This window comes from Musca domestica, unplaced genomic scaffold, assembly GCF_030504385.1.
Source record: "Musca domestica strain aabys unplaced genomic scaffold, Musca_domestica.polishedcontigs.V.1.1 92, whole genome shotgun sequence".
NCBI classification, from domain to species: Eukaryota; Metazoa; Arthropoda; class Insecta; order Diptera; family Muscidae; genus Musca; species Musca domestica.
The window spans coordinates 2,283,446-2,310,209 of NW_026712441.1; the positions used below are offsets into that span (position 1 = coordinate 2,283,446).

Genomic DNA, 26,764 nt, shown 5'->3' on the forward strand with positions numbered 1-26,764 from the left:
CCCCGGCCAAAGGCGGATACTTACAAAAATAATGAAATTTCTCAATATTTTCGCACACCCAATCTTTTTGGATATACCCAATATTATAGGGATTATATCCGCAACTTTCTGGGGATTATGACTAAACCCCCATAATGGAATGGGGATTATGTTCAAAAAAATATGTCCGGAAACTAGCGGACATAACCCTTATAATAATGGGTATGTCTAAATACTTTCTCCTCTTAACACCCAAGCTTATTACGTTTATTAATTTTTGTAAGTCAAATTCCCTACTTTATCCATATAATTGCAATGGGGATTATGACCGTGGGGGTTATGTCCGTGCGCCGGTTTTTGATTTTCCAATTTAAAAAAATGTTTAAATGAGGGTGGCGCAAATATCAACCTAATCCGCCATAGGTTAGGTGATGCCACAAACCTCGAAATTTTGGTTCTAGACCCACCAATTTACCTATGTATCTACCAATCTCGCCGAGTTTGGTCGAATTAGCAATGTGTGTCCGTCTGTCCATTTTTATATGTAATCACGCCACTGGTCGCAATTATGACGCAAACCTCACGAAATTTTGCGCTGATTCAGGGTCAGGGTCAGAATAAAAACCTTAAGGACTAGAAATGGACCAACAAGAGATTTTTCTGATTATATTTGAAGATAAAGGTACCCCCCAATATTCGATATTGGGATGAATTTAGCACATTTTACTTATTTTTATCTAAAAACATATACAATCACAAAATAATTTTGACATACTCTGCCTAGCCCTACCTAAAACAAGAATTATTAGACTACAAAAATACTAAAGATTGCTATACGAAATATATATTCAGATTGAAGGATTTAATTTGTTCAAACTTAAAATTTTGTTAAAATAATTTGAAAATTTACATAAAAGACATTTTTACTTACTTCAAATAAATAACATACTTAACAAACGATAATATTTAGTTTTTACAGAATTTTTATTTAAATGCTCTTAGAATTTGATATTACACAGAAGAAAACATTAGTTTTTCATATATTCTTTCAATATAAAGTGAAGGTTTTCTCTTAGGGAACTTTGGTTATTCGATTTTCAAAATGGTGTTTGTGTGTGTGTTTTGTGGGTGTTTTATATTAGGTTACAACAATGATATCTGGAGATAGTTATAGAATAACTTTGTACATAGATTTCATGAAATTTTTTTGAATTCTATGACAACCTGTCTTATGTCCATTGTTTGAATTAATAAAATCAACAATTTTACAATGAATTACAGTTTAAACTTAACTTCATAGGGCTAAGGGTGGAGAGCTACAACTAAGGAAAACATTTTTAAATTGGTTGAAAAAATCATTTGGTTAAAAAGTCTTTGGAACAATATTTTTATTGCGATCTGAAATTTTTATTAAATATTGTATACTATTCGAAACAAATCAATTCACGTGATTTTATTCTAATTATTTGTTACTGAACTTAAAGACAATCTTTGAAAATATTCAAAATGCTATTGTAAATTTCCACCCTTAAACTTCATCTTTAATATGCAATTTTTAAAAGATCTAGCCTCTTCAATATAAACGGAATGGTTTTGGATGTAAAACTTGTCCAGGTTTCTTCTTGGGTCCAGCACTTTTTGGTCGTTTTTGTTCATTGTTCAGCGATGGCATCGATACAGACAAAACCAGACATTCTGCTGGTAGAGACATAGATGCGGACAGAGTGGTGGATCTTTGCATTTTTGGCGCCTTCCAGTAATGCTAATGGAGGAGGAAAGAGAAATTGAAAACGTAAATTTTGTAACAGTTATATAATAATTTAAATATCAAGAACAAAAGAAATAAATTAATTGAATAACTTACAATTCATCTGTTGTGTTTCGATATTGCTTTGTTGCAAAGTGCATTTTTCAATTATTACCAATCTGTTTGAGCTCCAAATGTTTAGCTGCAAAAGCCTTCAATGGGTGAGTTGTGGGTAGTTCTACCAAATTTACTTATAAGTTTCTTTTTTTATTCAGTGGGGTTTAAGAAAATTTGCAAATATTTATATATAATTTATATATAATTTGTGGATAATTTTATACTTTAATAAGAAACTAAAAATTTTAATTATATTTAATAACGTAAAAATCATGAGGTAATTGGTTATTTTAATGTTGTGATCTATACTGTAAAGAACTTTAACGTATCTTTTTTGAGCTTGAGGTCAGTGGTTGTTAATCTTCATACTATTATTTCCTATATTTTGCAAATTTATAATTTGCATATTCATAAAAAACACCTGAGGAAAATTTGATCAACCTTCATTTCGTTCGGAAGCAAGATTTCCACAGACGGACAGGGAGACGGAGGAACATCCCTAAATCGACATAGAATTTTATGCTGATAAAGAATATTTATATTTTGTGGGGTGACAAATTTATAAAAAGAACTACAAAAACATATAAGTTCGGCCGGAAGGAACTTGCAATATTAAAAAAAGGTGAGATAAACAAACTGCAACAAAGTCAAACGCCATAATTTTTACATTTTTTTAAATTTTATTGAATGAAACAAAAAATGTCGAAAATAACATCAAATTTTAGAATAATTTTAGATTCTTTCGAATTGGTCACCTTTGGCACAAATTATGGCCTTCAAACGGCCAATAAAACCGTCACACGCTGTCCGAATGTTGCTCTGCGATATTTCGGCCCGTTCCCGGCGAAACGTGATCGACACTTTGGTATTTTTAGTGCCAACCTTGCTTTCCAAAATACTCCAGACACGATAGTCCAACGAATTGGCATTCGGAGATTTTGGTGCCATTGTGCGCTGGAAATGAAGCGAGGAACCTCATTTTGTAACCATTCTTGGATGGCGCGTGCTGAGTCCTGTTGGAATGTCCAAGGTCTGCGACCAAAATGTTTGCTTGTCCAAGGCTTCAACACATCCCCAGAATATTTTTACCATAATATTCGGGAGGAGAGCGACTATCGGCTGTTATGGCGGCCCACACCATCACCATGGTCGGCGCTTGAGTTCTAGTGGCCACCCGAAGGTGCACATTTTCAGCTGACCTCTTTGGCAAGTAAACACGATAATTTTGTTTGTTAAAAAACTGCTGGACAACGAATGTTTTCTCATCGGAGAAAACCAAATTCGGCAATTCACCACTTTCGGTCAAGCGAAGCAACTCTTTAGCTTTTTTGAGTTTATTTTCTTTGTGTTGCGGTGTAAGTTCTTGCATTCTTTGAATTTCAATGGCTTTACCCTGAGCTCATTTTTCAATATTTGCCGAATGGAATATTGCGATATGTTCAGCTCACGAGCCATTTTTCGGCCAACTGCGACGCGGGTTCCGATCATGTCGCCTCTTTACTTTTCGAACCATTTCTGCTGATGTTGCTGTTTTTCTTCGTCCACTTTCTTGACGTCGGGCTACGCTACCAGTATCACGGTAAAGAGCGATGGTACGAGACACAAAATATTCATTCACATTTAAATGCTGGAGTGCTCTAACGATAGCCACTGTGGTTTACCAGGCAAATATAAAGAAATCACACTATCACGCTTGATAACGAACGAATAACTTTTTTTTTCTGGAAAATTCTCACAAAAATGCTTTTCAGCACGCGCCACCCAAGAATGGTTACAAAATGAGGTTCCTTGCTTCATTTCGAGCGCACAATGACCACCAAAAATCTCCGGATACCAATCCTTTGCACTACTCTGTCTGGAGTATTTTGGAAAGCAAGGTTGGCACTAAAAAATACCATAGTGTCGATCACCTTAAGCAAGCGCTTCGCCGGGAATGGGCCAAAATTCCGCAGAACAACATTTGGGCAGCGTGTGACGGTTTCGTTGGCCGTTTGAAGGCTATAATTTGTGCCAAAGGTGACCAATTCCAACAAATCTAAACATAATTATAAGATTTTATGGTATTTCCGACATTTTTTGCTTTCATTCAATAATATTTAAAAAATATATATATATAGAAATTATGACGTTTGACTTTGTTGAAGTTTTTTTATTTAACCCTGTAGTGTAGGGTATAAAAATATTGTAAACGATTTTATCACTATTGCAAGCTGGTAATACATTTGAAATATTTCTGATAGTTGATCTGGAATAGTAATTATTTAATTCTCTCAACATACTAGATAAGATAAAATGGATTAGATTGCCTATATTAAAAAGTTGACGAACTTTTAAATGATGTTATGGTATAAAAATATTATTTGATTTCCCTATTTCTTCGCTAAAAATTAAACGAAATATAACAGTTTTTGTTCATTCAAAATATTTTTTTCAGAGAACCCGTTACTAGATTGTGTTTCGAATTTAACTTACTTTATTACAATTTAAATTTGAACGAAAACATAATTTCTTATTAAAATGTGTAAATAATTCTCTAGATCATATTGGCTCACTACGAATTACTGATCCTTTATTATTATGCGGATTATCGCAGTGAAAAGAACTTCTAATGAGAAGCTCATCAAAGCTTTAATAATGTCCAGTGTTCATTAGCTATGAATATATCAATCGAAGTGAAAAAGTGCCCTTAAAGAATAATTTAATTTAATAAATCTCAAAATACATGTAATTGTTTTATTTATTTAAATCTTCATTTATTTATTTGTGTTATTTTTATTTTAAATACGTATAAATTTCTATAAACGGTAAATATTTCATCTATTTATTTTCTTTTGTCAATAATGGGGACTTTGTTGGGTATTTAGTTTTGGAAAAAAATGTATTTTCTTGCTTCGTTTTCTTCTTCTTCTTCTTTGTATAGAATAAAATTTCTCAGCTTATAGAGAGTAGAGATTTCTTGGTTAATAACTGTTTTGTATTTTTCTATATTGTATTTGTTGTTGTTTTTTTTTTTTGTAATGCATTTCAAATGGTGGTTTCTAAGTTGCAATGATTTGAATCATTTATTTTATTAGACGTTTATATTCGGTTTCCTTCATTTATTTTTGTTTAAATGTCTTTATGTTTTGAATACAAGAATTGATGGCAATGTAGACGGTAACTGAATTGATTTTGTATTTTTTAACGGCAAATTATAATTATAGAACTATCGTTAGTGAAAATGTGCATGATAATGGTAATTATAATTGTAAAAAGAAAAACTTTGCAAAACTATTGCTTAATTAAGCTACTATTGTTTAATCATTACAATTATTCCACAAACAAATATACAATAAACAGTGTTGAAATATTTATAATTTTTACTAATTTTTAAGGCAATATAAAAAGTTGATAAACAATCTATGTGTTGTGTTTAATTTCAAAATATAACAATTAAATATATGATAAAATCAACCGAAGTGTTGGCAAAGGCAAAGGCTTTTCTGAAATTCGAAATTTTGAGATTTTGTAAAAATTTCAAAAGAGTAGTTTTATTTTTAAAAGAGTATACAAATACGTTTCAAAAAATACCGTTATGTTTTCAAATCTTAAACGGGTGTCGTATGCATATTGACATAATTTTTCATTGGTTTAAACCATGCCACTCTCAGAGCTTCACTGGTTTGGTGCAATTTGAGATGCAATTAAGGGACTCATCATAACTAGGTGGTATCGTTTATAATTAAAATAAGGCGAAATCCGATTGCTTCCAAACCTCTGACTTTTGTTCTTCATTAAAGACAACATTTTTGGCAAGTATTTTCGCCTTAGTTATGAAATTCATCTCTCAAGTCATTTACTCTAGGAGTTGTTTTATTTTTAAAAGAGAATACAAATATGTTTCAAAAACATCGTTGTGTATTTAAATGTTAAAGGAGTCGTATGAATATTGACATAATTTTTCTTTGATTTAAATCATGCCACACTCAGAGCTTCACTGATTTGGTAAAATTCGGGATGCAATTGAGGGACTCACCATAACTAGCTGGCATCGTTTATTATTAAAATAAGGCGAAATCCCATTTTAAAATTGCTGATCCTAGTATTACATTCTTGTCCAAGTGATTTCTAATAACAAATCTTTGTTAAAATTCATCGGAATTAGGTCGAACTTGTTCCTTATTTTTTTTCTATCTCAATATACTTCAATTTCAATACCTGACTTCTTATTTGCTTCGCTTTCAAAGGCCTTGGTACAGAAGACGATTGCATGACCCTCTTAACGATTGCGGCCGTATTTGAAATGGGCCAAACTTGGATCGAAGTTTTGACATGACATCACCATGTGATGTGAGCCCCGAAATGCTACCTCGTATTCGAGTAGAGAGTAAAACTCCTACGAATTCGAGTGAGGTTCCTCTGCGAGTAGAAGAAATAAATCAAATATATTTAATATTGTTATACTACTGCAATTTCTATGCCATCAAGCTGATTATGCTCTTGTCGAGTAAGCTTTAAATTTTTGGTTATACCGTATGACAGTATGGACATTTTGCTATCTCACAGCTGCAAACGAAACAAAAACTAATTCGAACATTTTGTCTCCCAGTCTAATTTTTCAAAGAGGAATACTCGCGAGAGTAAATAGAAGAGTGAAGAGTAAAATTCCTGTGAAACTCTTATCTTGATGTTAAATATTTGCTGCATTATGACAATGAATTGGATAATGATATGTATGAAAGCTATATCCAAATCTGAACCGATTGCGATAAAATTGGGTTGTATCAGATATCGGTTACCAAATGTAATAGTAGTAGAGGGCATATTACGGAATTGAGGAACCCAAATCCGATGAAACATATATATGTTAGCTATAGCCATATTTTAAGCGATTTTTGCCAGATTTCAAGTACTTACTTCTGGGCTCAGTCCGGCCGGATTTGCTGAAATGCATACTACTTGGTCGAATATTCCACATATGGTGCACAATATAATTGAAATCGGACGAAGATATATCCATGGCATAATTATAGAAGGTAAAACAAAGCTACTTCCTAAATACAATTTTTTTCTTCTGGTGCCGCTATCCTGCCAAAACATACACAATTTGTATATGTATATGTATTGTTTAGAAAAAAAGAAAAAAATGAAAGTATTTCAAATTTAGGGGCAACAGAAATACATTTTTCGATGTTAATGGTCAAAAAATTGTACATTTTCGGATAAAACTGCATTATTCTTCTATCGTTGATTTAATTTTGTGGAAAATTTTTGAAGGAAAAAATATAAAACCAACAAAACCAATTGTTGCATATTTAAAAGTCTATTTGACTCTATAAGACTGCAGCACAGAGTTGTTGCCCAGTTTTTTTGAAGTTGAACAATCTTCCTTATTGAGCCTTGGATATATCAAAATTTGTACCGATAATCACCAATTTCGAAAGGGTTCATTCTTGGGGCAAACAAATGATTTGTGGAAAATGTTATTTCAATCGGAGAAAAAATGTGACCCATAGATTGTTTACACAAATGATTTGTGGAAAATGTAATTTCAATCGGAGAAAAATGTGACCCATAAAATGTTTACACATATAGTAGGGTATACAAAGCAAACAAATTTTTGTTTCACAAGTTTTACTAACTTGTTTTCCTTTCACAATTTTTCTCCCTTAACAATAATCACATTTTCATTATTAGACCAGAGATATATATCATAGCCCTTATAATCCGATTGTCAGTACTAAAACACCAGTGATTCTAATTTTTTTAAATAGCAGCACCATGGCGTATGGCTATTGTCAACACTCATACGAAGCCCAAGCAATTCGAATAGCCTTTAAGACCTTCTAAAGTATCAACAAAGCGTGTTATGTGTACACTACATTGCAGTAGATTATCAATTATAAATTCTTTACTGAGCCTTTATCAACACTATTAAAGTTATGTCTTGTTTCTAATTTCAATAAAAATTATTTTTATTTTTTAAAAAATAAATGTTTAAAAGTGTTTATTGTGGTGTATAAATTGTTTATTGTTGTAATGGATTTTGTTATATGAGTATATATGTAATCTTGTTTTTTTTTTGTTTGTTTCTTTGTGGGAGGATTGTTGGTATTGTATTTTTGTTAGTTTATTTTATTTTTTGTGGTTTAACTGTCGAATAAATACATTTAGTTTTGTCTTCTCTCATACATTTTCCTTTTTTTCGTGGGGAGGTGTAATATAATATGAAGATGATAAATATGCTTAGTTGTGTTTTTGTTATCTCTTTTTTGCTTTAGAAATATGTTATGTTTTTTTTGTTTCAAATTTAGATTTTTGGTCTTTTTTCATTTCTTTATTCTTTGTTTTTTTTTCTTTTCTTTTTTTGTAGAGTTAATAAATTTTGTATTTTGAATTAATCAATATGTATTGTTTTGTTATGCATTAGCTCCGATTTTTATATTCTTTTGTATTTTCTGTAAAATAATTTAACTTTGCTGATTTAGATTTTCATCGGCACCAGATGTTGAGGTCGTCATGGATGCTGGTAGTGGACTCTGTGTGTTGAAAAAAAAATAAAATATATTTTTTGTTTTATTAAAACCAAGGACTATTAAAAGAAAACATTTTCTATTACGAAAAAATAATAATGGACAAATAAAAATTAGAATAAATTAAAAATCAACAAAAAATTAAATATATACACAACTTATAAAATAAATAAAAAAATTGTTTTAATACAAAATTATAATAATATGAAATGAAAAATATATGGGATCCAAAATGAGAGGGGTAACAGGGTCTTTTACAATACCACTGGCATAATCAAGCTTTGGACAAGAGAATGAATGACGTTTTATTTTTTTAGTTTTTTTTTAGCACAGCACACAGACACATGTTAGAAAAAATGCAGCAACAATTAACAAGTTTTTCTCCACATATATACATATATAGATATATATTTTTAGCAATAACATATAATAATGATTATTATCCGTAACGTAGGATGTTATCATTTTGTTGTTGTTGGTTTTAGTAAAAATTGATTTTCACAGCACATTTAGTTGAATGAAGTTAGAATGAAATGAAATGTCTTAAAAATAAATTAAACTTAGGCCAAACCAAAAAGTCGAACGCAACAAAGGTACTCTACTCGTTCGACCTTTTGAAATTGGCCTTGAAATTAAAAAGAAACGAAAATAAAATGAGCTGAGTACGAGTACGTTTTTTTTCTTCTCTTTGCAGCAATAACTTACATTTAACAACGTTTTATGTATGTTTCTCTTAATTTGGTTTTGTTTTACAAGAAAAGAAAATAGTTTTCTTTCTTAAGGACGTATATTTCAATAAATAGTTTTTTTTTGTTCATATAATGCACTTAAAAGTTTTCTCTTTTTCTTTCTTAAATCCTAATAAAATTTATATAAATATTCCTAGAAAAAGAAATGCATATAAAAAGTATTATAAGGAAAACGAAAAAAAATATATGTAAAGAAATGCATAGAAAACAAGTTGGGAGGCTGGGGACAAAAACATTTGTGCTTCTAGTGGAAAGATTTTGATGAATATCTTCGATTTTTCATATTTGATGTGTCAAAATTATTTTTTCCCAATAGATTATAAAAGTTAAATTTTGTTTTGCAAAGTTACCGAAATAAAGGGGACAAGTTATTCCATGTTCAACACTTATAAAAATGTTCGAATAAAGATTTCTTGCAATCCTTACATTTAAGGTACATAGAGACTTCGGCAATACTGTCAATAACAGTACAAGGATTATTTTTGAAGAAAAATTTAAGCTCAATCGAGTCACCAAAGAAGCCTTTTACTTAATTTGTACCATTACATCAGTTTTTTTTTAAGTTTTAAGTTTGGCGTTATGATTATTCAAGCTGTGATGCTCAAATGGGGGATGCTCCGAAGGAGTGGCCAATATTATACATTTTGTATCTGAATTAGGTCTGATATAAATAGTTTAAGTGCGAGCATTTTACGAGATATGTTAATTTTTGTAAACTCTTTAAATTTGAAACCTATTTTATGCGAATAAATGATATGGGGGAGGTACTAGAAGGAGTAGAACGGTACTGCCCAACTCCGAACTCGACCTTAGTTTGATAATAATATTACGATATACCAAGTTTGGTCCAAATCGAATACTCCATTTGAGAGTGCGTCGGACAGACAGATGGATTTGGAACGGTTTTTTGGATGAGGCACGTTTTGGTAGTATAACCTTATGGCTGAAGTTATAAACAAGTAAAAAATCAGCCGACCGCGCCGAACTTTTAACACCTTCCACCATTTGGAAATAACTTGAAAAATGTAAAAAGAAATGACTAAAAATTCGTCTTATATGAAAATCCTTATACGGGAGCTACACAAGACGTTGTAGTAAGGATTCCGAACTTCAAATACGAATGTGAACGAACATTTCCGGTAAATAATGTCGCTAAAATCATTAAAATACCAAATATCGGGAGGTTTCGTTATATGGGGACCATTATCATAGACTGTAGTACCCATTATGAACTTCAATTCAAAATTTGAAACAATTCCGGTGAATAATGTCGCTAAAGTCATCAAAATACCGCTGCCAGAAACAGCGCCCTTTATATAGTCTTAAAGGACATAAGAACATGTTTTGAATGGCTTAAGTCATCGTTGTGTTCTTCGTAAAAGAACAATGAAGAGTCGGGTGAACAAGTATAAATCATGAATCGAAATTGATCTAAATTGATTCTCTTTTACAAAGAGGCCCGTCTATGGCTTAAGCCAGAAGAAAAAGCCTTCTATGTACCTGCACAATAAAAGCTCTCAAAGGCATCCGAGATATATTTCAAAAGATTTAGTATAGGGCTTTTAATGAAAATGGAGATTTCTTTTCTTTGGCAACATATAGCAGAGATGAAAAAAAATGCAACCAACTTCAGACTGCTGTCATTTCTAAGCCACTCGTTCGACAGCTGTTAAAATTATTCCAGTATTGTTGTGGGAATTTTCTAGAAAAAAAGTTATTCGTGATGGAATTCAAGCGTGATAGTGTTATTTCTTTATATTTGGCTAGAAAACCACAAGTGGCTATCGTTAGAGCACTCCAGTATTTAAATGGGAATAAATCTTTTGTGTCTCGTACCATTGCTCGTTACCGTGATACTGGTAGCGTAGCCCGACGTCAAAGAAGTGGACGGAAGAAAATAGAACATCAGCAGAAATGGTTCGATAAGTAAAGAAGCGACTTGATCGAAACCCGCGTCGCAGTGGCCGAAATATGGCTCGTGAGCTGAGCATATCGCAATATTCCATTCGGAAAATACTGAAAAATGAGCTCGGGGTAAAGCCATTGCAATTCCAAAAAGTGCAAAAACTTACAACCGCAACAGAAAGAAAATAGACTCTAAAGAGCTAAAGAGTTGCTTCGCTTGGCCGAAAGTGGTGAACTGCCGAATTTGGTTTTCTTCGATGACAGATCATTCGTTGTCCAGCAGTTTGTAAACAAACAAAATGAACGTGTTTACTTGCCAATAGGTCAGCTGAAAATGTGCACTTTTGGTTGGGCACCAGAACTCAAGAGCCGGCCATGGTGATGGTGTGGGCCGCCATAACAGCCGTTATAATGGACCGTGGCATCTAGAATGGTTACAAAATCAGGTTCCTCGCTTAATTTCCAGCCCACAATAGCCACCAAAATCTCCGAATACCAATTCGTTGGACTATTGTGTCTGGAGTATTTTGGAAAGCAAGATTGGCTCTAAAAAAATACCAAAGTGTCGATCACCTCAAGCAAGCATATTGTTGCCTTTTTTTTCTCAACCGGTATACTTCTCAACATTCTTTAAAAAAAAAATAATGGAATACATTTTTCGAAATTTTTTATATATTTTTAAAGTAGTAGAAGGTAAAAACTTCAAGACAGTAATGGTTGCATACTTTTTGTCTATTATACATATAAAACTTTTCTAAAAAAACATCTTCCTAAATGTAGTGATATTTTGGATTCGAATTTCAGTATTTCTAATGTTGTGGTAGTGTTTCCTTTAATTTAACATTCAAATATTCAAAGAAATATCCATTTTTTTCTTTTTTAGTTACTTTCCATCAAAATCTTTCATTTACTATTTCTTTTTACTAAAATTATAATGAAGTGTATTTACAACAAAAAACAAAACATTGAGAAGGTAAAAAGTAAACGATAGACAAATTAGGTTAAAACTATTCAAGTTGAGCAAATATTAAAGCTTTTTGTGTGATTTATAAAATAAAAGTAAGATAAGAGATAAAAATTCGATTTTAAAATTTGGCTTTAGCATTTATATAATAAAAACCTTTTTTTATTTTCATATATACGTTCTTTTGACATTTGTTTTATAGTACAACAAATTGAATAACAATTATTTTGTTGTTAAAACAAGAATACGATTTATGAGGTTTGCTTTAATATTTTTTTAGTAAATAGGATATTAGGTATAATAAATATAATAATTAAGTTTTGTTTTTAATTAAGTCAATGTTCTTTTGTTATTATCCGTTTAGTTTAAAACTAGGTACTTTTCGAAATGTTTAAGGGGGGGTGTTACGCTTTGTAAAGTGTGTTAGGCTTCATTTTATTGGGGTTTAAATTTGGCCACTTTTTTCTAGCAGGATTTTGTTGTATTTGTTTTTTTTTTTTTAATTTGATAACATAAAAATTATAAAAAAAAGTGTCTTTGTATTGTGTGTAGTAGTAGGTTTAATTGGGTGGGTGTGGCTTTGAGCTTTATATTTTTGGTTTTGAATTTTTAGAATTTCATTTCTTTTGGGGTTGCTACGGCATCTATTTAAAAAGCGAACGAAATACTTCGGTACACACACAATCTTTGGTACAAAGACCGAATTCAAGATGTATTGTCGCTATTAAGCGCCCTTGTGAGCTCTATTTCATTGTTATGTGTTTTTGTTTGTTCATTTTTGTGTGTTTTTTGGAAAAAAAGAATGGGAAGAAAAAAGAAAGAAAATTAAGAATAACATTGGTATGTTTTCACAGTAAAAGTTAGATTATTTTTTTTTCACATCTAATTATTTATTCTTAGATAGAGATAGAGAGAAAGAGGAGACAATAATATTAGAATTAGAATTCATTTGGAATTATTTTGAGAAATTTTGATTTACTTCGAATTGTGGGAGTAGAAATTCATTTTTTTGATTTTCTCTTAGAGGGGATTTGAAAAACTAAAGGAAACATAATTAAAACAATATATGGAGAAATAAATAAAATAGAATAAAAAAAAAAAACAAATAAAAGTCATAAAACGCAGACAAAATAAATTGTTTACAATGGTAAGTAAGTATATGCCAATTTCAGATTATTTCAATATATATCTTGCTGTAAATCATATAATATATATATTTTAGTTAGTAGTCTATAATTTTTTTTAGTATTTCGAAGAGCAATTTGGTAATTTGTCTACACGGGTTGAAGTCCGATTAACTTCATCATCGTCGAACGTTGTCAATATAAATTCACTCTTCAGAACATCCTTTATAAAAGGCGTACTCTCGATTTGGAATATTTTTTTGTTTCTTAGAGATATATTCAACTGAATGTTTATTGGACCCATATCGGATTATTGAGCTTCGTTTTGCTTGATTTTACATTTGATTGAGAGTGCTCGTACTAGTTTTACAAGAGATTTACTATCCATTCCCATTAAAAAAAAGAGTGAAATTGAAAAGAGAGGAAGTGAAAATGGTCAAAATAGTACGGTGTACGGTGATAACAAACGTTGGGCGCCAGTCAAAGAAATCGAAACATATACCTGGCGTTGGTGGATATATGTGAATGTTTCACCTTTTAAGCATTTACCTTTTTCAGCATAAACATCTATAGTTTATAATATCAAACCAGTAGATACAAATATTCTTATCACAATACAAGTTCAGACAGCAGGTAACTTCACTACATTGAATAATTTTACCAGTGAGTTTCCGAAATGCCATTTGGATAGACATTGGGTCCGGAGGTATCCTCATGGAGGCTGGAGGCTATACTTAGATGTGAACCGGTGTATTCCTTTTCAATATCAAATAAGTATAAAAGCTGTAAGTTAGACCGGGACGAATTTTGAATACCCTCCACCATTTGGAACGAATTTAGAAATTTTCAAAAAAAAAAAAAATCTTAAAAATATCAAATGTATCCATCATATTAGGGTCTAAACGACTTCGAGAACCTGCATAGGCAACTTTTGCCATAAGCAATTACAATATTCAAATGCGAAACTTGAAAAAATCGGTGAATAATGTATAATATCATCAATATAATATCATCAATATAGGTAGGTACTATTTTGTGGGGCTATACGAAGACGTGGACCAGTACAAACAATCTCCTGTCATAGGCTGCAGTATCCATTACGAACCATTAGCGACATTATTCACCGGAATTATATAATTTGATATAAATTTGAAATAATTCCGGTGAATAATGTCGCTAAAATCATCAAAATGCCGAATATCGGGAGGTACCGTTATATCGGGGCTATACGAAGACGTGGACCTGCACAGACAATTTTCTGTCTTGGGCTGCTATATCCCTTTCGAACTTCAAATACCAAGCTAGAGTGATTTCCACGGATGGACAGACGGACCGACATCGTTAAATCGATATAGAATTTTTTAATGATCAAGAATATATATATATATATATATATATATATATATATATATATATATATATATATATATATATATATATATATACTGTGTGGGGTCTAAAATGTATATTTCGATGTATTAAAAACGGAATGACAATAATATACCCTCCATACTATAGTGGAGGGTATAAAAAGTAGGACGGGCAGATGGAATGCATTTTTTTTCAATTTTGGTGGAATGTATAAAAAGGTTCCTAAGTAGTTGCTTATAATAAAAATTACTTACTGGATCCGTTACTTGCTAATTTATTTGTTTGTTGCGATGCATGACTGCTAGGACTTTACCAACTCAATAATATATTTAGTTATATGATTTACAACAAAATTTGTCTTTCTTTTCTATTTTTAACAAGTGTTTCTTTTTAATGTTAGTTTAAACTGCTGTTTGTTTGAAAATTTTAATCTATGCCTAGTCCAATATAACAAGTGTTTCTTTTTAATGTTAGTTTAAACTGCTGTTTGTTTGAAAATTTTAATCTATGCCTAGTCCAATATAACAATTGTTATGTTAACAATATCGAAATCATCTTATTATATATCTCCTAAAAAATTAAGTAACACATATTTTTGTTTGTTTTATGAGTAAGGTGTTGAATGTGTGTCATGTGTAAAATGTGTTTGAAGATGATTGATTTTTTTGTGATTTTATTTATTCAAATGAAAAAAATTTAAAAAAATGTTAGTATCTAAACCAAATTGGTTAAAATTAAATGCAAAAACTATGAAATAGAGTTCAATTCAATTTATTTGCTTGTGATTTGTACATTTTAATTTTTGTTTGAATTTCAACGACTACCAAAGCATTTTACTGTTGTTATTGGTTTGTTTGTTGTTGTTGATTTTTGTTTTTATTTTTTGTTTGGTTGAGGTTTTACATTTAAATGGTTGTGGTGCCACAGAACATTTAATATCATTTATGTTCTAAGTGCAGTGCTTTTCATAATTACAATTTTGATTTTGAATTAATAAAATTTAATTACAATAAAAATAAATCAAATAAAATAGACAAACACAAAGGTAAATGCGAATACATAAGAAATATTTAATATTGTATGTGAGGTTTATTATAAAAAACTAGAAACATTTTTACTTTGAATTGCAATCAATATTATTTTCATGCGTTGCTTTTAAGTGAGGAGCCATTCGATTTTATTGTTTCTGATTAGGAGGAAAAGCCTAAACCACGAATTCTGGTAAATCATTAATCGATTCAATTAGGTTTATTATTAGTTTATAATTAAACTCAGATCAACTTTGCTAATTTACCATGAAACAAGTTAAAAAGTATCGGTTGGTTTTGCCGTACTCAGCCAATGTACGATTATTTAAAAATATTGTGACTTCTGTTATGATTATTCAAATGTTTAAACCCTTATGGAGAAGGGCTAATGTTGGCCATTTCGTATCGGACCTGAATAAATATATTAATATTGCAACGTGTCAGGTTTGGACTATATTGGTAACTTCCTTCCTTGACATATATGATAATTGTTAGAAAATGTTAACATGTGCGTGACGTACAAGATATAATCGGTATTCCATTTTCATGCTTCATCTAATACATATAAATAATATGGGCAATACTACAAGAAAATCGAACATTTATATCCAATTTATGGAAAATCATAATTCCATATTCATCTCAAGTTTCTGGCAAAGAGAGATATATTTGGATATAGCAAGTTGTTAAGATTCGCTGACTTGTTTCGCAAGTTATGACAGATAAAAGTATTGAAAATTGTGACCCTTTGTGGTAGTGCTACCATCTTCACAACAGATCTTGTATTAGCAAAATATGTTTGTATATTTGAAATTTGAATGCTTATTTCGCTTTCTTTGAGCGTTTTGTTTTTCAAAATCTTGAACCCTATGTGGGCAGCTAACCAAAGAAATGGTCCGATACTACCATCTGTATAACAGATCTTGTGTTGATGGAAATATTGAGATGAACCAAGTCTTGAATGGAATCGAATATTCAAAATTGTTGAGCCTTTGTGGTGGAGGACCAGAAGGAGTGGACCGATATATCCCATCTTCACAACAGATCTTTTGTTAGTGGAAATAATGAGATGTGTGAAATATTAAGAGAACCTGATGCTTATTTGGGAGGTACCAGAAGGAATGGTCCGATCTCCGTTTTTATAACATACCTCTGTGATGATAGAAATATTCAGATGTGCAAAGTCTAAATGGAATCGGATGTTAATTTCGCGTTGAGCTTAATGAATATTAAAAATTTCGACCTTTTGTGGGGGAGATACCAGAAGGAGTGGACCGATATATTCCATCTTAACACCAGACCTTGGGTTAATAAAATTATTGGGATGTGTGAAACTTTAAGACAATCGGACTCTTAAATCACATTTTATAAGAGTTGTAATTTTTAAAATTTTGACATTTTGTGGGGGAGGTACTTGATGGAGTGGACCGATATTGTCCATTTTCTTACGTGACCTAGCACTGACGTAAGTATTAGGATTTGCAAAGTTGGAGCAAACCCGGATTATCGTTTCTCTTTCTGTGCAAAAAAATATTTGTTGAAAATTTCGACTTTTTGTGGGGAAGGTGCCAGAAGAAGTGGACCGACATTGCCCATCTCCGAACTCGATCTAAGTTTGACAAAAATATTACGATGTACAAAGGTTGGGCCAAATCAGATATTCCCCTCGAGAGTTATCATGCGCACCAGCCAGACAGATAGACGAACGGACGGACATCGCTAAATCGACTCCAAATGTCTTAAAAAGAATTTGGTCCAAAGAGACCTAGGGACTAACACCGTTAATTCGACTAGGCACATTTTGACCGTATCAAATGATATATACCCTCTCTAGCCATATGACTGAGGGTATAAAAAGGCCAAATAAAAAAATATAAAAGTTTCTTTCAATTTGTAGGAAGTATTCAATAAGTTTACTCTCCAAAATCGGCAATATTGGTCCAACAAATACGGCAACGTGAAACTATATACCTAATTTTCATACCATCCATCCTAGATATGATGCAAATCATTATGGAACATTTTTATCAAACTCGAACTTTAAGGTTACGAAAAGTCCTAAAATAGTACTAAACTTTTAAAGTGGTACCATTTGGTATTAATTCAGCGGATAAAGCGATAAACTTGAAATTTAGAATCAAGGTTTATATATGGAGGTGTTTTTGGAAATGTGTACTACAAGTAAATGAAAAGTACTAAATAATACTATATTTCGTACAATTTAGTATTCGGTGAACAGATAGTGTTAAAAATCTGAAATTTGTTTTTAGGATCACCCTTCATGTGTAGCCTGGTCATATGGAGGTAGTTTCAGAAATGTGTACTATAATTGTACGAATAATACTGAATGGTACTTTATTTGGTATTGGGTGAAGGGACAGAGGTCAAATTCTGAATTTTTTATATAAAGATTACTGATGGTATCTGTGTTTGAGATTTGGTGCTGGCTTGGAAATGCGTCCCATATTTGGACTAAAATGCCACTACCTTTTTGTATTGGGTGAAGGGACAGATATAACATTCTGAATTCCTGATATTTAGTGATGGTATCTGTGTTTGAGATTCAGTAGTGGTTTGGAAATGCGGCCTATAGTTGTGCGAAAAGTACTAAATTTCCATCTCCACACCAGATATTGTTTTAATAGAAATATTGAAATGAAATTCGAAGAGAATTGGATGCTCAATTCACATTTTATGATCGTTTTGGTTTTTAAAATTTTGACCCAGAAGGAATGGGCCGATATCTACCATTTTCACAACAGATCTTGTGTTGATAGAGATATTGAAGTGAGAGGAGTTTGAAAAGAATTGGATGCTCATTATGCGTTTTATGTGCTTCAATGCTATTCAAAATTTTATCCAGTCGTGTGGGAGGTACCAGAAGGAGTGGAGCGATACATCCCATCCCCACTCCAGATCTTGTGTTAATGAAATATAGGGGTGCATGCAATTTTAAGAGAATAGGATTCTCAATTCACTTTTTATAATCGCTTTGATTATCCAAAAATGTGACCCTTTGTAAAGAAGGTACCAGAAAGAGGAGACCGACATCTATCCTCTACTAAAAGATCTTGTGTTGCTGTATATTTTGAGATGAAATCGGTTTCGCGTTTTACGAGCTTCGTGGCTACTCAAATCTTTCACCCGTTGTGAGAGTTGCACGAGAAGTAGTGGGCCGATCTTAACAAACTTTATACGATTTAATATACTTGATGGAGTCGGTCGATATTGTCCATTTTTACACCTGTCCTTGCTCTAGGATTTCCAAAGTTTGCACAAAACCGAATGATCCTTTCTAAAAGTTAAATTATTTTCTTTGAACATTACGAGCTTCTTTTGTGGCGGTCCCAGAAAAAGTGGATCGATGTTGCCCATCTCCGAACTCGATCTAAGTTTGACAATAATATTACGATGTACTAAGTTTGGACCAAATTGGGTATTGCCTTCAATAAGGACAACTTAGATCGACTCCAAATGTCCTTAAACGGATTTGGTCCAAAGAGACCTAGTTTCTATTTCGAAGATGCACCTTTTGGCTGTATCAATAAACGATGTAGCCATAGGTTTGAAATAAAAAAGTAAAGGTTCGACCTGGCTGTACCTTATGTACCCTCTACCATCAGGTAGATAAATCCTTAACAAATAAAAGTAACATAATTCAATATTCGAACTAGATTAACTTTCTGATTCTATCATTTGTACGTGAGAGAGACATTACTAAGTATTTTCTATCGGGAAAACTATGGTACACGCCTATTTTATGGGGTTACACAATAAAAAACAAATATTGTGATCATTTTGTTAACCTGATTTAAACAGAAACAACTGTCCGACGCTAGTAAAAATTCATAATATTTGAATATAAATTTGCTGAGTTACAATATTAAATATTTCTTATTAAAATGAATTTCTTACTTAATTTATTTTAGGAAAGGATAACAATGGCAATACAGGAGGAGAAGGAGGAAAATGTAAACAAATCAAAACTGCGGAAAAAATTAAAAACAAGTTCATACATGAAAAACTGAAACAAACTGAGAAAAATTCAACAAAGTAAATTGAAATAAAAAACGAAACTCCAAAAAAAATCACAAAATAAATTGAAATAAAAAACGAAACTCCAAAATGGGATTGGATTGACGGAAACAAAAACGAAACCAAGAAAATAAATTACGGCGGCGTTTTAAAAATGCATTAGGGGGTGAAAACAAACCAAAAAAAGCTTGAAATTACAGTATGGACAAGGGCGAAATGGTCACAGAAGCTTTAAGCATTTTAACATTTATGTTACCTGAGACGGTGGTGTGGTCAAGGGTACGCCGTGTTCAATATTTTTCAAATAATCCTTGTCATCGAAAATTTTCTTATCGCCACCACCTGGCTTGTGCTTGACATTGTCCAAAGAACCGATTTTGCTTTGTGCCTTTATTTCGATTTTTTGTGTTTGTATCTAAACGGGACAACAGGGTTTAAAAGTATTTCCATGGCAGAAAATAGGGGCGACGGGGAGGAAGAAGAAAATATTTAGAGAAAATATTACAAATTACTTTTTTGGTTGGCAATTAATTTTTTCATATTTTTTGATTAAATCAAAAAGTCATTAAGAGTTTTTATTTTATGAAACCAATTTTGCTGTTTGTATAGTTGACTAAATATATACAAGTAAGAAAGATAAAAACCGATATTAAATAAAAACTTAATTTGAAATTTAGTGTTAAATATAAAAAAATCTATAAAAAACGCTTTTCAACAAGATTTACAGCTTTTGTGCCTTAGGTGTTAAATGAGTATTTTTTCTGAAATTTATTCGGGGGGAAGCAACTCAGGGTTTTTTGATGTTTATGATGACTTGATTCAAGTACAAAAGTTGCAATTTGTTTTTTTTTTCTTTAGAAAAATAATAAAAATAATGACTTCTAAAAAATTCTCTAATAAAAAATCAAAATATTTCACAATTTTGAGTTCCAAAAAAATGTGTTAATGTGTGAGTGTTTACTAAACTACTTACATCCTTAGGTTGATCATTGGATTCCTGAATTTGTTATTTTGTTTTTTATTTTTAATGGTAGTGTGAGTAATGTTTTTATTTGTTAAAAACAATCATCAAAATAGTAATTGTTTAACATTTATTGTGGTTGTTGTTGGTTTTTGTTTTGGTTAGGTTAGAAAGAAACGAGAAGAGTAAATTAAACATAAAAATCATTCAGAGGCAAAGAAAAGTTTCAACTAAAATACATAGTTTATAAAGTACATCGATATAATTTTATATTTTTTTAAATATTTTTTTGAAGAATAATGTATGGATAAATGATATTAAATGATTACATATGTATGTATGTAGACTTATGATTAATAGTTTAACTTATTTTATAATAATTCATTATTTGAATGCCATTTCTAAAGACAAACATAACGTAACAAAGCTGTTGCAACTAGCCAGGCCAAAAGATTAGCAAACCTTTGTCTAGATTGCTAAAAATACTATCATGAGCGTGATAACTTGTTTAAAATACCAGGCCTCCCTAAAAACTCGCTCGAATTTGTATAAAAGTGAAACCCACTCGAATTCGAGCGAATGCGCTCTTGGAAGCAGAAAAATCAACCATATTTTCCTCGTTTTTGAGTGGCAGCAAACTTCGTTCAGAATCGAACAGATTCTACTCTTGAGTTTGTGTACTCTTTTAGTTTTTGTTATACCGTTGTTGTATTTCTATGTATGTGTATTTTCATCCCCCCTCCCCCCTCTTTCCTTCTTTTCTACAGTATTCTGCAACATCAAAATCTGTTTGCTATTACAAACATACACACACACAAATCAGAAAACAATTTTTTCCTCTCATTATCAATCTTATTCTACTCACGCTCCAATTTTTCAAACAGGAGTAACTCGAGAGTGTTCCCACATAAAGCAAAATAGTAAAGAGTAGACACCGTAGAAAACTCCCACTTTTCGAGCAATCCAGCTCGCGATCATGTTTCGCTCCCGAGTGAGAATAAGCAAATCTGGGCTCTGCTACTAAGAACACAAAGTGTCAAGTTGCATTTGATTTGGTTAGAAATTCATTTAGTAGGAAATATAAACTGAAACAATAAAAAGGCCTTTAAAATTAGAAGGAACATTTATATGAGCACTACACCAAGAAGTAGACCTACATTTAATATTTCTTATGAGAAGTAATGGATATATAATGTGGTTATATAGACCCATAATTATAACCACAAAATACATTTTAATCCTTAGGATTGGAATCAATCAAACAGATCTTGTCTGTAGCCCATATTGAATTCACCTGATTCCTTGTGGATAATGAAGAGTGTGGTACAGGGATTGTTGGGAAGATATCATAGCAATAGGAACCTTCCCAAAAATCTCGATGAGACCACGTGACAATACCGTCGTTGGCACATAGATTATGATGTCAAAATAACCACTTTTTCCTAAAAACACAATTTTCGTTGAACCAAGTTATTCTTAAAAAAATAGAATGCAGTTGTAAATATTTGGTTGCAATTTTTTTGAACATGTCAAAGCAGACAATGAGAAAAATTAATACATTTAATATTAGATGCGTCCGTTTACGAAAAATGTTGAAACAAATTACACAAATTGTTACTAGCGCCAGCAATTTTTGGGGTCTGTTTTACTGAGAGTTTGCAAATTCGTATTGGGGAAATTTGTCCAGTAAAATATATCAGCTGACCAATATTTACTTGTTTTGTAGAAAAAAAAATCAAGAAAGAAAGGGCGAAAATCGGGCGGGCCGACTTTATTATACCCTACACCACTACTATACCAACTATAAACCTTCTTTTGAATGAGTATTATAGCTTTAGAGTAGTTATAATAAGAGGCAACTTATACAGGGTGAGATAAAAAAACTGCAACAAAGTCAAACGCCATATTTTTAACATTTTTTTTTCAAATGTTACTGAATGAAACCAAAAAATGTCAGAAATAGCATCAAATTTTAGAATAAGTTTAGATCTGTTCGAATTGGTCACCTTTGGCACGAATTATGGCCTTCAAACGGTTAATGAAACCGTCACACTCTGTCCGAATGTTGCTCTGCGGTATTTTGGCCCATTCCCGGCGAAGCGCTTGCTTTAGGTGATCGACACTTTGGTTTTTTAGTGCCAACCTTTGGTGGCTATTGTGCGGTGGAAATAAAGCGAGAAACCTTATTTTGTAACCATTCTTGGGTGGGCGTGCTGAGTGCGATAGTGCTCCTGCTGGAATGTCCAAGGTCTGCGGCCAAAATGTTTGCATGTCTTAGGTTGTAATACACCCTCCAGAATATTTTTGCGATAATATTCGGTATTTATTCTGATGCTACGGTCAATTAATACGAGCGGAGAGCGACCATCGGCCCACTCCATCACCATGGCAGGCGCTTGAGTTCTGATGGCCAACCGAAGGTGCACATTTTCAGTTGACCTCTTTGGCAAATAAACACGATAATTTTGTTTGTTTACAAACTGCTGTACAACGAATGTATTCTCATCGGAGAAAACCAAATTCGGGAAGTCCACCACTTTCGGCCAAGCAGAGCAACTCCTTAGCTCTATTTTGCTTCTCAATCATCCTGTCCCATTGAGATCAATCAATTAAGGTCTAAATATAAATATTAATCTTGAACATTTAAAAAACGATTCACACAAAATAGTTTGGTACCAGAAGAAGTGAAAAACACCGAACTACAATCTAATTAAAAGTAAATTCTGTAATTTACTATAGAAAATGGCATTCGAATAAATTATACATTTTAATATTCTCTCTATTTTGAATTGGGTTTATAATAATAATTTTTATATTATTAGATTTTTAGTTTATATATGGATCTATGATTTTAATGATTTTTTTATGATTGATAGCCAATTCAATATGATGCACATAATTAGTTTGAAATATAATGTCTAAAATAATAAATATTCTGTTTAAAAGTCATAAACTTAAATAACATGCATTCTTTCTAACAACATGCTCATGACACATGCGTGTATAATATTCAAAATATTTTTTTTTATTTTTCATTTCATTTAATTTTGTTTAACATGCTGATGATTCTTTAAAACATGCTTAATAACAAATATTAATTTAATATTTTTAATTGTATTTACTAATTTTAACTTAAATGCTCATTATAGTTTTCTGAGGCTTTAATTTCTAAACATGTAGCTTGTAACGCCAGGACTCACCTTAATGTCACCACCACCGGCAACATGCTTCACATTATCCTTGGAACCAACTTTGGGTTTGGCCTTGTCCTTGAAATCAGGTTTAATTGTTTCGATTTTCTTATCACCACCGCCCGGCTTGTGGTGGGCATTTTCTAGGGAACCAATTTTCGATTTTGCGTTCCATTGTAATTTTGTCGAAATTATCTATGTACGGAGAGGTGTGTAGATTTGTCGATGTGTCAATATTAATACAAAATATTATAAAAATAGTTACAAAATTAAACAGAAATAATAATTCTTAGTTTATTAAAATAATTTTTGACAAATGTTATTAATGTTTTACTGATAAATGGATAAATGAATTGAAAAGAAGGATAACATATAGGTCTTAAATATAGCACTTTAATTAAAAGTTTCAGTTTAAGTTTTGAATGATTTCTTTAAATGGGGATGTTTTCATATAGATAGCCCTTTTGTATTCCAAGAGACCTTTGGTTATTATCCTTTATATAAGACTGTCAAATGTCTTTAATCTATGTAAGTTTAGGCTGAATAAAATAGTGTTGCAAATATTCGTGGCAATCAGTGCCTCAATAAATTCTCAATCTCTGTTTTTTTAGATAACTCCTTTTACTTTTTTTTGACAATACAATTTCAAATCAATTATTTTTAATTTTTTTTTTGAACAATTAATTGTATGTCACTATCCATATGATCAGTCACTCCTTAATAATAAGAATACTGTTAAAAGAGAGTATAGTTTTTTTTTTTTTTCATTAACAAGACTTTGTGACATAGCCAATAATACAAAAGTAGGGGAAACTACAAAATTTATTGTCTCAAATTCTAATCAACCGTGAAATTGAAAATCATAAAAAATCACAAACTCGACATCAATATTTCTTTGCAGTTACTTTCAACAGAAAAAAGGCGGTGCTATATTCGCGCTGTACACAAATTACAAAATAAGGGTCAGTAAAAGCTCAAATATTGCAACAATGTACTACACGTTGTGAGGCTACAAAACCTTTTGTTTTTCCTCTTTTTTATACTTTATAAATTTTCTTTGATCGTCATTATCATTATAGGCTTCCAATTAAGGTTTGGGGGAATACAAACTTTTGATTGTTATCTTGAATGGTTTTCGGCATTTATGACATTGGCTTTCCTAACCTCATAGATAACAAATCAAATTTCGTTTCTCCATATTTTGAAAGCGCATTTGAAAATGTAATGAAGAATAAATTTTATAATGGAAATAAAACTAATTACCTTCTTTTCTCCACCCCTTGGTGTGTATTTATCATTTTTAGCTTCAATTTTGGGTGCTGCCTTGATTTCAATTTTCTTCGTTTCGATTTTAACATTGCCGCCACCTGGCTTGTAGCTGGCATTGTCAAGAGATCCAATTTTGGAGCGTACGGCCTTCAAATTAGGTGAAGGAGCGTGTCCAACTTGAATTTTATTCATTGGAACTGTAAGAAAATTATATTGGGAATTAATAGGAAGACATAAAACAATAAAAAATTAGTAAAATAAAACTATGTTAGTTTCCCTATTTGTTAAGGTTTAGGTATTTAAAAAAAATAATTTCAATAGTCTTTCAATACAATTCGAATTAGAACACCTCTTCCTTATTGACAGTTTTAAATTGTTAATATAAGATTTCACAAGATGGAAGGCATAAAAAGTTCGCCAAGGGCGAACTTAAAGGTTGGTTATGTTATTAGGCGAGCCCGAACGTATGCAACGTATGATGGATAGTTTTTACTTTGCCATTTCGTTTTCGCCAGCTCGAAATATTTGATGAAGAGCATAAAATTCTTAGTAGATTTTATGATGAAATTAAATGAAGATAGGAGTCACAATAATAAAGATAAATTTATATTTGTGATACTCCAAAGATGTTTGGTATTGAAAATTAAAAAAAAAAAAAAAAAACAAGTAAAAATGCAGTAAGGTCGGAACGAATTTTAAAATTTTCACAAAAATAAAATCCGTTAAAAATTATGTTAAAATCTGGAAAATACCGAGTATATCCGTTATATTGGGGTCTATAAGAAGACGTGGACCTGCATAGGCAACTTTTGTCATAAGCCATTATAGTATTGAAATACGAAAAATGAACAAAAAATCCTGTGAATTATGTAGCTAAAATCATCAAAATGCCGAATATAGAGAGGATCCGTTGTATCGGGGCTATACGAAGACCTGGACCTACATAGACAATTTTCTGTAGTACCTATTAGGAACTTCAAATACCAAATTCCAAACAATTTCGGTGAATATTGTATTTAAAATCATCAAAATACCGAATATATGGAGGTACTGATATATGGGAAATATACGAAGACCTGGGGCTGGATTCTTGTTCTATGAAAATATGAAATGAAAAATATTTCCTTGATAATATTTTTCATTTGACATTTCTTTCCTCTATAAAAGTTTTCATTTCACATTTTCATAGAACAAGAATTGAGGCCCTGGACATGCATAGACACTTTTCTCTCATCTGGAAGGACATCGGTAAATCAACATAGAATTTTATGCTGATCAAGAATATATATACTTTGTGGGATCTAAAATGTATATTTCGAGGTGTTACAAACGGAATGACAAACTTAATATACCCTCCATACTATGGTGGAGGGTATAAAAATTGATTTCTGTAATTATGCCATGGAATCAATTTCCTTAGCCAATTTTATGAAAAAAAAATGATTTTTTAACGAATTGCTGTAATTTTGAAATACATACATTGATCGGTACCTTATAAATGTACCTTGAAGAGAATTGATAGAATAGAGAAAACATTATCAAAATTTAAAAACAAATATTGACTTATAAATTGTGAAAAAATTAACTTTATATTTGACTGTTGAACCTTTAAATATTTTCCAAAAGTCGAAGCGACGCTATCTTGTTTTTCAATATTTTTAGTGAATAATTTTAACATCCAGGATGATGTTGCTGCTGTCAAGTCTCAAAAAAATCCCTTAACAAGGACTTTGGAAGACGATTTTGTTAAAAATCTAGTCCAAAACTGTTCCAGTTTGTGGTGAGCAAAATAATTTGTCTTTTGATATTTAT

General features: G+C 31.5%; 1 protein-coding gene across 4 annotated transcripts in view; it reads right to left on the reverse strand.

Annotated features, from left to right (window-relative positions):
• Positions 1 to 1,056: 1,056 nt before the first annotated feature.
• Positions 1,057 to 26,764, reverse strand: part of LOC131806994 (basic salivary proline-rich protein 1-like) — a 41,395-nt gene continuing 15,687 nt past the window's right edge. The window contains exons 4-8 of one of the 4 annotated variants that reach the window (XM_059131983.1): positions 24,947 to 25,149; positions 23,693 to 23,878; positions 20,505 to 20,528; positions 19,788 to 19,946; positions 1,059 to 1,741 (exon numbers count right to left, since the gene is read on the reverse strand). In XM_059131983.1, the coding sequence (XP_058987966.1) occupies positions 1,553 to 1,741; positions 19,788 to 19,946; positions 20,505 to 20,528; positions 23,693 to 23,878; positions 24,947 to 25,149 (761 nt within the window). In that variant the 3' untranslated portion in view covers positions 1,059 to 1,552. Of the gene's footprint in view, positions 1,742 to 5,386; positions 8,362 to 19,787; positions 19,947 to 20,504; positions 20,529 to 23,692; positions 23,879 to 24,946; positions 25,150 to 26,764 lie in introns of those variants that run through there. The other 3 variants (XM_059131985.1, XM_059131984.1, XM_059131987.1) reach the window with 3 other exon arrangements.